Source organism: Rhipicephalus microplus, unplaced genomic scaffold, assembly GCF_043290135.1.
Source record: "Rhipicephalus microplus isolate Deutch F79 unplaced genomic scaffold, USDA_Rmic scaffold_13, whole genome shotgun sequence".
NCBI classification, from domain to species: Eukaryota; Metazoa; Arthropoda; class Arachnida; order Ixodida; family Ixodidae; genus Rhipicephalus; species Rhipicephalus microplus.
Window position 1 is genome coordinate 22,015,419 of NW_027464586.1, and position 12,650 is coordinate 22,028,068.

The following is a 12,650-nucleotide window of genomic DNA, read 5'->3' on the forward strand; positions in this document are numbered from 1 at the left end:
CAACTCGTCGAAACTTCGATATAAAGTGACAACTTCAGCAACAATGGCAGGATTACGTGCCAGGAGCATCTTAAATGCGCCGTCATTTATCCCTTTGTGGATGTGCTGAATCTTCTCGGACTCAGGCCTGGCGGTGCTTATACGGTTGCGAAGACTTATAATGTCTTCGATGTAACTGGTGAACGATTCCGATGGATTCTGTGTGCAAGTCCGCAAGCGTTGTTCGGCTCTGGACTTGCGGACAGCGGGTCGGCCAAAAACATCAGCAAACGATGTTTTGAAGATGGACCAAGTCGTAATGTCGTTTTTGTGGTTGTTATGCCACATTTCGGCCATGTCAGCGAGGTAAAAGATGAAGTTAGTCAACTTGTCTGCGTCATCCCGCTTGTTGTTGGCGCTCACCAATTTGTACTTAGTGAACCAATCTTCCGCGTCGGTCTCATCAGCTCCGTCAAAGACCTTGGGCTCTCGCAAGCGACGAACGCCGGGGTTGCTGAACGATGGAGGGGAAGACCCAGGTTGTGCGTTATTGGTGGCCATGATGGGAGGTAGCGTTCGGTTGCGCAGCTCCAGGTTTAGGTGACGGCGAATGGCAGCACACAGGTTCAGGCGACGGGGAATGTCAGCACCCTCCACCAGTTGAAAAGGGGTTTATTTACATGTGTTGCGGCAGTGACCCTACGACGAAAACACGATCGGGACAGAGTAACTGTCAAACCGATGCCGGCGACGATCAGCACGAGGCAAGCGAGAGAAGTCCAGAATCCAGTACCCAAGGGGTGGCGATGTTGCTTGGCAACGGTGCATTTTCTTTTTCACAATATAAACATTCTGGAAGAAATCTACAGGGGATCAACTGCTACCATATTGCTTCATAAAGAAAGCAACAGTATGCCAATCAAGAAGAGTGTAAGGCAGGGGGATACAATCTCCCCAATGCTGTTTACTGCATGCTTACAGAAGGTGTTCAGAGGCCTCGAATGGAAACAATTAGACATAAGAGTTAATGGAGAGTACTTTAGTAACCTGCGGTTCGCCGATGACATTGCATTGCTGAGTAACGCGGGGAACAAATGGTAACTCATGATTGCAGATTTAGACAAGGAGAGCAGAAAGGTGGGTCTTAAAATTAATCTGCAGAAAACAAAAGTAATGTACAACAATCTCTGAAGAGAGCAGCGCTTTGAGATAGGTAATAGTGCACTTGAAGGTGTAAAAGACTATGTCTGCTTAGGGCAGGTAATAACCACTGAGCCGAACCACGAGATTGAAGTAACTAGAAGAATAAGAATGGGGCGGAGCACATTTGGCAAGCACTCTCAATTTACGACAGGTAGATTGCCACTATTCCTCAAGAGGAAGGTATATAACAGCTGCATCTTGCCGGTACTTAGCTATGGAGCAGAAACCTGAAGACTTACAAAGAGGGTTCTGCTTAAATTGAGGACGACGCAGCGAGCATTGTAAAGAAAAATGTAGGTGTAACCTTAAGAGACAGGAAGAGAGCAGAGTGGAAAGGGAACAAAGGGTGGTAAAGAATATAATAGTTGAAATCAAGAAGAGGAAGTGGACATGGGCTGGGCATGTACCGTGTAGACAGGATAACTGCTGGTAATTAAGGGCAACTAACTGGATTCCCAGAGAAGGCAAGGGGATTTGGGAAAGACAGAAAGTTAGGTGGGCAGATGAGGTTAAGAAGTTTGCGGGTATAAATTGGCAGCCGCAAGCACAGGACCGAGTGGACTGGCGGAACATGGGAGAGACCTTTGTCCTGCAGTGGACGTAGTCAGGCTAATGATGTTGATGATGATCAGAAACATCAGCAGGGACCGGGACTGGATCATGAAAGTAAATATTGCAGGACGGACATCAACGTCAAGATCGACACAGGGTCCCGAGCAAACTTGATGATGCTGTCACTTTTCCGAAAAATTCAGGCCTGTCTAGTAAAAGCAAGCAACGCGGTTCTACGATCCTATAACGGCGGCTTCATCAAACAGCTAGGCACATTTTTGTCGCACGTGATCATCGGGGACCAGAACATCTACACAGACTTCTTCGTGATTAAGAAAGACCACGGCGCCCTCCTAGGTCTGACAGCTGCAGAGGACCTGGGGCTGATCAAATGAAACGTTGATGCCATAACAAACAATTCTTCCACAATCATCGATCAATTTCCCCAGCTTTTTCAAGGAACGGGCCGTGTACAGCACGAGAACAGGATCACCCTTCGCGAGGGTTCCGTGCCCCTCATTCAGCCAGCCATACGAGTGCATATGGTGCTGCGAGAACCTCTGCGCGCTGAATTACAGTGAATGGAAGTGTAAGGCATCATACAAAAAGTCAGCAGCCCGGCAGATTGGGTAAGCCCACTGGTCTCGTGCTTAAAGGAGCACTGACATCAAATTTAAACATCGAGATGTGGCCATCATTCGATCGCTTGGTATGCATAGGTCTTCTTGGCCAAATTTGAATGGCGTCCATCGCGTGGAGGTTATTTTATTTCGGTGTCAAACAACGTAGAAAAGCTACGGAGAAAAAACGAAAAACAGGCTGCCCTGCGAAATCGACACTAGTGCTACGTGTTCGGTGTGATACATTCCACAAATACTATCCTGAGTGACGATACGCTAGTAAAGATGACGTCAACGATCTCTGAGTGTGTTTGGAGTCGACGCCCAGCCATGTTCTCAGTGGCCCTCCTTGCTGTCTTGAAGCGTGCATGCGAGTCATCGTGTCGCATCGACTGATCTGCGTTGTGTTCCACTGCATGAGTTCGATCATTCAGAGGGACAATACGTGCCAGAATGTCGGGGAACCGCTGCGTAGTGATAGCCTGCACGTCGAGGCGCGGAAAAAGCGGAAAGTCCGTGGCGTTTCATGCCTTTCCAAGCCACGAACCTCAACGCAGGCAGTGGGTTGACTTCGTACGTGCCATTGGACCCAGGGACTGGACGCCTGTGAAGAACAGCTGCATTTGCTCCTTTTACATTCCGGCGAGCTGCTACAGGATAAATCCTGTGCTGGCGATTTAGTTAGGTTTCACTGGCAGTACGAGGCCCCCTTCTCGAGGCCGGCTCTATTCCTTCCGTGTGCCCTGCAGCAGCTGAAAGCAGCCATCCACTCGCCAAACGTCCGCGACATGAGGAGCGCAGTTGGTGTTCCTGAGCTCTGAGAGTGCGGCCGGGACTGATAAATACTTTGCATTTAACGCAGAGCTTGTCAAGCAAGGATTGCGAGCCTGCCGCTTCGTCAAACGCCTGTGATGTCATTGTGATGAAGCCCGCAGCAGGTGCGTAAAGTGCGGTATCGGAGTGGAGGATCAGAGTAGTCCGCTATACACTTGTAAATATGACAGTTCACATGTTCAGATTCACCTCATATCCCTGTCGTTGCCGTAAATGATTTTTTCACTCGTGATGAGCGGATTCCGATTGACACTACTACACATTCACTGTCGATCGCGAAGTAGCCTCAATCGGGATCGAATTTTCTGTCTTCATATAAAAGGAATGGGCACAGCTTCAGTGCGTTTTGTCGCAAAGTCTGAAACGCCTAAATAACATGCGAGCTGCACAGCTTCCTTGGTTTAATCAACAGTGCAAATAAATTCCAGTATATTTTGATTAAACTACTACACCAAGTAGTTTTGAGCACACTTTAGGGAGTTGCAGATGATCAGCTGACATGACATACTTTTTATCCTTAATCATAAAGGCAAAAGTAATATATATAGAACAAAGGTTAACGCAAGTCAGTATGCTTATCAGGTCAACCTCGTACAGGTTTTGCACTAACTGAGCGACATTACAAGTTTTGCACCTATGCGGTGACCCATAACATGTGCACCATCAATTCTTGGACTATGTACCAGCAACCGAATTAGTTGACACCCCAAAATGTGATCTAAATTAATGCTTGATCATAGTTCAAACTTGCCCCGTTTCAAAAATATTATGCACCCTTCAGCCAGCTGCATTTAGGCTTCTGTGGTCCTTTATAGATTGTACCAAAGCACATTGCTGTAATTCAGGATGACACTGCCATTTATATTGGTGAACTTTGTTAAGTGGCCTTGACACGTGAGTGATCATTCTTCTCTTGAAAGGTATCAACACATGTAGTGATGTCATTATGACTAAATGAATGAAACAATATTTTATATTTTGTTTTATAGGGCAAAGAAGCGTGAAAACAATGCTTCATTCCCGTGGCACAAATGCATGCTGCAACGCAGGCATCCGACAAAGTGGCCACAAGAAATGCGGCAACACAATGCAGTGGCAATGTTGCTTTCAAAATCACAAAGATGGATTGGAATCCAGATGGCTAGCACAATGAAAGAAACAGGTGTGTATATTGTTTCAATTGCTTACATTGAGATCTATGTTTCAGCCGGGGTTCTCATGCATGGTGGTGTCGGAAAACCCTGCTAAGCTCATACGCTACCAGAGGGGGGCAGTTGACACTTAATGGAGCATTCAGTGTCACCTCGAGAATCTGCCCCCTCTGGCAGCATTCGCGCAAGTATTTTTTTAATCAGGTCATGCCGAATTCTCGTGCTTCGTTCTCTGTATGAGTTAGGGGAATAAAATTATAAGTACGGTAGTTGTATTTCAGTGGAGTTTAAGTACCAATAACGCCGTGTACTTGCATTGTACTGTACTATTGATGCAGTGCTAAAGACAGATGTGAAGAAAAACAAGAGTTCACGGAACCTCTTCGTATTTATGTTTTCGTCTTGAGTGCTGCACCAGCCATGCAAGCATTTTAACTAGCCCAACTTTGCATTTAACTGTTATAGTGTTCAGAAAACCCCACAATTTGCTAAAATAAATCTTGTGCCCTTCCTTGTCATGTCTCGACTGTGCAGAGTTGGGAAGAGAAACTCTTCCAGCTATTATTGTAGCATGAAAGCAGTGGCCTGCTCTCTGATAAAAAGTAGCGGTTTCTCTACTACAAGAATATTAAATGATTATGAGCCTATTTGCTGAATGCTTGGTTGCCTGTTCATATGTGCAGCTTCATAAAGCGCCATCAATATTTGTTCACCTGTTGACGCAACTGATGTTCGTTTGGTTACATTTGCAGAATTCCAGACAGACATCGGCCTTTCGGATGTAGTGGCTCATCTTGAGCAGCAGCACTGCTCCACACCTGTGGCACCTGTAATACCAGAGACCTCTGCGACACCTGTGCGATCTGAGCCATCGTTGTCATATCGGGATGATCCCAACAATGATACATATGAACCTCTTTCGAACAGCTCAGAAGGGTAAGTTTCCAAAGGAGTTGCTTCGTGCCTGTTAGCCGTAGCCTCTACCATCACTTGTTACATTGAGCGTCATGAATTGCAGTTAGAAACATTTGGCATGAAAGCGAGTAGACATACAGGTTTAATGAACTACACTAAATGAAGGTAACAGCATTTGGCATGCAGCTAAAATGCCTATGTATACAGCAGAAATTTCAGTTTCCTAGACTTTTGATTTAAGGAAGTGTTTTTCTTCTTTATAGTAGCATCACTCCTTAATGACACTCTTCATTGCATATTAAATGTTTGTTGTAAGTGAATGATTTGAACAGCTGGCAATACTCACGGTGAATATCCTTACAATATTTTTAATGTGAAATTTGACTGGAAGTAAAAAGGGCATGTTGTGATATTTCCGTCCCACAGGTTCCTCAGTTCAGGTGTTTCCTTGGGCCAGCAGGAAGGTCCAGTCTCAAGGAAATTTCATATATATGAGTACTCCCTCTTGAACTTTTTGAGACCTGCAACATTTGTGATCTTCCTGCTAAAGCTTCAGTAAAGGTATCTATTGTAGAGTGTGTTATATCTAGTTTTCAACGCGGTGCCATATGTAGTCATATGAGCCAGCTAAGTACAGCACCGATCCTCTCTGTGTGCTTTTTTTGAATTTTAAAGGAGCAATCGCATAAAATTTATGCATGTCTACATTTTTGCACTCACAAGTATTTATCAAATCACTAGTAGAGATTTCCAACCAAAAATAGAATTGAGAGAAGAATAACTGTCCATTCTATGGATTTATTTCGCTGGTATTTAGCACCATACAAAACGTCCAGCAAGTTATTTTGGTTATTACACCCCTGATATTCTTCCATGTGGAAAGACCTGTCATCATCATGCCAGCCAGGGGCTTGCTCATGTGCACATTGCATTAATTTTTTCTTGTAAATCTAGCCTCAGTATGCACTAAAACAGTAATGTAGGACAGTGCACAGGCTCCAGCCCTGATGTTTTTCTGCTTAACTACCCTCTTTTTTTCTCATGTTCATCATAACCTGTGCTTAATCTTGCAGACTACATCAACAGTATTCTTGAAGCTGTTGAACAGCTCTTAGGGCAGACCTCCCGAGAGTACTGCCACCCCCACCTCTAACGAGCTCCTATGGAACTGTGAACAAATCAGCAGTTGTTGCCGCACATTTGTCGCGGTTTTTCAACTAAGTCAACTGGAAGCCACCCACAAGCTCTGTCACTGACACCTTTGTAGTGAAACAGTACGGCACTGCTTCTGCGCACGCGTCACGCCAATGGTTCTAAATATGAGTGCCACTAATGAGAACATTTTCACTCGATGGAAGACAGAAAATTGTGTGTGCTCCTGCTATCACTTGCGGCTTGGTTCGTGGTTTTACGTTTCATTTGGAACTCCTGCTAAATGGAACATACTGTTGCGATGTCGCAGTTATTATCATATTAAAGTGAAGGAGGAAGAGTAGGACGATGTTGGCTGGGGATCAACAACCGCCATTTTCACTTGTTTTATTTTCCCTATAAATATCTCTGAAATATATTCGCAACAATATTTTGCTGGTCCCTTCACGTTCTGTTTAATAAAAGTTTACTGTGCTTACACAGCAACTGCAGGCCCAACACGTGATCAAGGGCCAACAGCACCAACTCCAGGAACAGCTGCAACACAACGAAAATGTGCACTTGCCTGACGATTCTGCACAGCCCCACTTTGGCCACGCTCCCTTAAGCTCTGCTCCAGCGATCATTGCCAATGGAGGCACTACCACTTCTGTGGCTGTTACTGGCAACGGCGTCTGTGGCATAGTCATCAAGCTACCACCATTTTGGGCAGTCAAGTGAGGTGTGGTTCACTCGAGTTGAGGAAGTTTTCCGCGGCACATATCACCCAGTACTGAAAACGCTATGACTACATTGTCGCCCATCTGGACTCTCGTTGCGCAACTGACAACTAGCTTCATGACAAACTTGCAAGTCCTCTGGTTGATGACTGCTGCCTGCACCTGAACATGCAACTGATCCGACGGCTTTCACCTTCAGCAGACGTACGAGAAATAGTGACTACCCTCCTGAAGCGCTAAGAGCTTGTTGACCTCCTCTGAGTAATCTGGCTTCAGTGTTTAATTTCGCACGCAAAGGCCATCCTGCAACTTCAGTCAAATGTGCTGCTGGGCCAGCTAGCTGAAATCGCGGACCGCGGCGTCAAGTTTTCTTTACTGCCGTCACTTTTCTTCTTCCCTGCCGATGGCGCCTCACAGCGTTTCTTCGAGCTCATGAGGTGTATCGACAAAATCACCCGTCAGCTGGACTCTTCAAAAGCACCTGGATCAACGTCCAACGTTGTGTCTCAGAAAACGTCCCCAAAGCCAACACCACTACGCCAATTCAATGCAAGGAAATAATGACGGCTGCTGCTACTATCATCACGCCCTTTTGACCGTGTTGGCCTTGCTCTATATGAACCGATTCCATGCGACTGGCAATCAATCAAACAAGATACACAGTAACAGCTGCACTACCTACTGCTCGTGCTCATGGCATAGACAACCTAGGGTTACCTGCATCATGGTGTACTAAGCCTAGCGATAAAGGGCGAGTGTTTTTATACTAAGTTTTTCAGCTACTTTTTTGCACATGCTGCACAGTTTACTGCACCTCTACAGCCAACCACGTGCAGACCAATGGTCTAACAGAGCACTTCAACCAAATGATGGCATACATGTTTGCAAAGCATGTCGATTCTGAACAATTGGACTGGGATGTCATTCTCATATTTATGTCTTCTCCATACAAATAGGCTCCTCACCATATTTTCTCAGGCCTTGAACCATGCACCACTCTTGACATTATTTTGCTGTAGCGACTGAACGCCTCTGAACTCAGTCCCATTACTGAATTTGTAGAGCACGCAAAAGAGTGTCATCATTTGGCCTGCTCATTCACTTCGAACGGCTTTTTTGTTTCTGGGGTGTTGCAGCGAGGAAGAACAATAATATGCCGTCGAGGGACATCACCTTAGCTGAAAGAGCTGAGCGTGAGCAGGGACGAAATTATTCTGTCTGTTTTCAACACCTGATTTCAGTGTTGACAGGTCCATGGACACTGGGGCAGGATTTCGTATTGGAGGTGAGGTGCATGCTCCTGTTTCATCCAGCTAGGGTAGGAGAGGGAGCACTGGTGTGGCTTACGTGAGAAAAAGTGCTGGTCTGCTTTGAGGGGGAAAATTCCTCTTTTGCACCCCCTTCAGATGCCCACATTTTGGCCTCCTGCTCTGCTCAAGTGCTATTTTCATCAAGGAAACCTCATTGTACTTCATCAATATAGCGCGTGTCTCAAGTATCATGCACCAAGATCTAAGAAAAGCAACTGTGTTACTCTAAAACCTTGAGCATACTGTTTTCAGTACAGTATGCCCATGGCGGCCGTCCCCAAGGTGAGGCCCACCGTCCGCTTCCTCTTTATTCGAACATACCCAAACTGAGCCCACTCGTCCTGCCATGACATCACAGAAGATCTAGCTGAAAAAATGCAACTGAAGCTGCTGGGAGAAACTTGAGTTTCATTTACCATCTTTGGCAGCATTTCCCCAAACTCTGCAGAAAGACGAAAAGTCTGACATCCCCCTGCAAAGCCAACACCATTCTCAAATTCACATTATTCTGGCCATTGTCACACCATTTATTTGGGACGACATTTTTTCGATGACAAGTGATGACTACCTTATACAGAAGTAGCATTGCGAAGGAAAGGTTAAAAAAAGTACTGTTCTAAATTTCAGAGTGTCAAGAGACATTTGTAGTCATGATTTGGTATTTTGTTGCTTTATTTTGAGTATTTAGTGATTGTACAGCAGTGACAAATTCGAATGGGACAATTAAGAGTTAAGGGCTCCCAAGCTATCTGCTTGCGAAAATGCACATCCCAAGCAGATAGTTTGGAATGTGCACATCCTTCTGCACATCATATCCAGTTTGGGTCATACTAGTGTAATTTGAACTAAAATGTGTAAATTGTAGCTAACATAATCTTCAGAGACCACATTCTCTTCTACATAATGTGGTTGTCTCGAGCGATTGTACAGTTCAGTTATACTAAAACTGTGAAGGCGCACCTGGGTCCGTCAATGCTGTAAGAAAAGTTTCCGCTCCAGCTTGCACTATGCGTCCTAAACATTCTGTCAATAACATAAAAAATAAAAAAAACACCAAAATATTTCATACTCATTTGAATACAGTTTGTGTTGTATAGTATGTGCATTAATATAACAGGGGAAGACATACGAGAAAGTGTGTGTAAAAAGGCCTTGCGTTTGCTACTGTCTCTTTTTTTTCCTTGTTGCATAATACATTTATAATTAGTTTCACAGCAAGAAGTTTTACTGAAGTGCACTTTTTAGTGATCTTGATGTTATAAACAATTTATGATGATGTGGTGCTATTGCTTCAAGTGCGTATATACAAAGAATTTTCTTTGCTGCTCTAGGTGTAACGTCGGTATATGGGTGTTGTGGCATTTCTTGTCATTGTTTCTTGCACTACCATCCATGTGCTTCTGCTGTGCTGAATGAATGCTGTTGTCTGTATAACACTTGCAGTTTGTTTGGATAAATCCTTGTACATGCCATCTTGTGGAGCAAAGGCAGCTGAAATGCCACTGCATTGCAACCTTTTCATTACATTGCCTAAAAGAAGGTGTACTAAATTTAATTGGTTTTAAAAGTCACACCTTCACTCTAGCAATATGCTTGCCGAGACTAATTGTTGAAATTCCTGCAGTTTCATTGGACAATGTGCATATTTTATACCCATGCTGATTCGCATCACAAGTTGGTCTATTATTTAACGGCTAGGTATAGTTACTGTGCGGGCCAATGGTCACCCATTATGCAATACCTTGACACAGCCTCAATAATTATTCTTCAAATATGTGTCGGAAAAATATTGGACGTAATAGGTTGCATATTGTGTTGTCCATCTTAGCTGCACGAATAGTTGCCAAGGTTTTCAAACACTTTACACATGCACTTTAATATTACGGGTATCGAAATCCACATTATTCTTGAGATGGGAAGGCTTCCATTATTGCAGAGCCAACACAGCTAGGAAGCATCACTCTCTTTTTTCGTCCCAGACGGCGCCACACCCACAGAGCAAACTGTCGGTACGTAGTATACCTGTACCGCCTGAAAAATAACTCGCCGAGTCGGAGATCTCTGCTTGAAAAACGTAAAATAGGAACGCTGAGGTTTAAAAAAATCTTTTGAAAGATTTTGAAATGTCTAGCAAGAACGAACTGCTTGACTGTACACTGGTCACTTTTTTTAACCACATGGTGTGCGGTGGGATTAAGTCTTGTTGCACAAAATTCTATCAGAACGTGCTCATTGAAAATGCTTTGGCAACGTACCTGTGTATTTCCGAGGCCTCAAGGAAATCGGGATGGTCGTTCATGAGGGCGTAATAAGCTACCTCAAGCGTGTGCACTTTCATGCAGGCCTGCGAAAATATGAGATGAGCGGTGATGCAGCCCGCTTCTTCTGGAATAAGCGGCCGCACGCATTCTTCCTCCTTGCAGCACAACGACTCCAGTTTCATTTCCATGGGACGGCAGTGGCCGCATTGGCACCTATGTAAGCGGTCGCCAAAACCGTCAGCCTCTCTCACACAGTTCACGATATCGCACATGCAAAGATGCATGCAAAATAAAGAAAGTTGCTAAGCAAACGCACGATGTTGATGTGGACATGAGCGCTTCAGAGATGCCTAGCATGATATAGGACGATACAGCGCTCTACCGTCTAACAGCATGAAGTGCCAACTAGCCCATCTTTCTAAGTTACACGCCTTGCATGTCTGTTCGACAGATGCCTAGTAGCGTGCGACAGTGATGGCGATGTGGCCCATCGAGCTAGGTTACAGTCCGTTGACTCACATTTTCCTATAGTGTGTGTGATTATCTCACCACGCGCATTATACCAGCGCGATGACTGCTATCTGTGCACATGCCACGGCACAGCGATACCCGACAAAGCAATACTGCAGTACAATCGTAGGAGATAGTTTGTAACTAACATTCGTGCAGTGCATGAATACACGAGTACAAGCTAACTATATAAGAACTGTCATCACCAACAACTAACTCGCATATAGCGCTAATAAAGCTGATTGTACCATATCTTACCAGTCAGCGTGGCCCATGCGCGTGTCCGTAGCAACTTCCTCGTCGCTGCTCAAATTGGTGTCCATTTTCGAATGGCTGCTTTGCAAAGGGTCGAAACGAAAATGATTCGCGACGTCGCCATCAGAGAAACAGCTGGGCTGACTTCACGTGCGTTCGCAGCAGACGAAACGCCAGTGTGACATCTCCATTTTTTGTGAAAGCGGCATCAGCTGTGCAGCGGTTTCGACTTGCCACGCGGTAGCTCTGCCAGAACTACAATTTGGTAGGTTTTCCAGTCATTTTGAACAGAGTTCGATAGCGAGTATATTAATCAGTATTACAGATATTTATTCGTCACTAAGATGCGTTTTAGGTTGCAAATCAGTACTAGGGGGTTGATAGCCACTCGTTGACGCAAAAATGTTGACATGAGTAAATTTTATGCCAGTGCTCCTTTAAAAAGGACACCAGGTGTCGGGTATGCATGGACCCGAGAAAAATCAATCAATGCCTTAAGAGAAAACATTGTTAGATGCTGCGCCGAGAAGACATAGAAGCAGAGCTGGCAAGAGCGAAGATGTTTTCTCGGCTTGACGCTAACACCGGGTTCCATCAAATACCACTGGATGAACAGTCTTCCAAAATATGTACCTTCGCAACTCCCTTTGGTCGTTATCAGTTTATTCGACTGCTTTTTGGCATTTCATAGGCAAGTGAAGTTTCTCGAAAAGCGCTCAACGAGATATTTGATGGTTTACCTGGCGTGCGTGTATATGTTGACGACATGCTCATTTGGATGGCTAACCAGAAAGAACACAATGAGAGGCTCAAAAACACGCTACTAGCGGCAGCGAAAGCAGGACTGACATTCAACGCGTTAAAGTGCTTGTTCGGCGTTGAAGAAGTTTTCTATCTTGGTGACATCACCAGCAGCAGGGGCACATGCCCTGACCCTGCTTTGGTCGAAGCTCTGCTGAAAATGCCGGCACCACGTGACAAACAAGCGGTACAGACGCTCTTGGGCGTCGTCAACTACTTTTGCTAATATGTGCCGTCACTATCTCAGCGCACTTCTAAGTTGCGTTCGCTGTTGAAGCATGTTGTTTTTGACTGGACAATGAGTCACGAGAGCGAATGGTAGGCTATATGCAGGGAGCTTAGCGAATCGCCACTTATAGCAATTTTTGAACCAGGCAGAGAAACAAAA

At 44.9% G+C, this 12,650-nt stretch overlaps 2 protein-coding genes across 2 annotated transcripts in view; one reads left to right on the top strand and one right to left on the bottom strand.

The window, feature by feature from the left end:
- LOC119162992 (carboxypeptidase M-like) overlaps positions 1 to 12,650 on the top strand; it is a 1,476,599-nt gene that overhangs the window by 250,517 nt on the left and 1,213,432 nt on the right. Inside the window, exons 6-8 of the mRNA XM_075882656.1 lie at positions 4,178 to 4,350; positions 5,092 to 5,275; positions 5,681 to 5,815. The gene's annotated coding sequence lies outside the window, so the exon portion shown is untranslated. The remainder of the gene's footprint in view (positions 1 to 4,177; positions 4,351 to 5,091; positions 5,276 to 5,680; positions 5,816 to 12,650) is intronic.
- Positions 10,337 to 11,529, bottom strand: LOC142784004 (P2X purinoceptor 7-like). The gene is made up of 3 exons (XM_075882621.1): positions 11,465 to 11,529; positions 10,691 to 10,909; positions 10,337 to 10,466 (listed from the first exon to the last, which is right to left on the bottom strand). Exons 1-3 carry the CDS (start codon positions 11,527 to 11,529, stop codon positions 10,337 to 10,339), a joined length of 414 nt encoding a protein of 137 aa, XP_075738736.1.

Coding starts and splice junctions, on each gene's coding strand:
- LOC142784004 (XM_075882621.1), bottom strand. CDS start 11,529: ATGGACACCAATTTGAGCAGCGACGAGGAAGTTGCTACGGACACGCGC. Junction 10,910..11,464: donor CGCATGGGCCACGCTGACTG/GTAAGATATGGT, acceptor CCGCTTACATAG/GTGCCAATGCGGCCACTGCC. Junction 10,467..10,690: donor GAGGCCTCGGAAATACACAG/GTACGTTGCCAA, acceptor GTTATTTTTCAG/GCGGTACAGGTATACTACGT.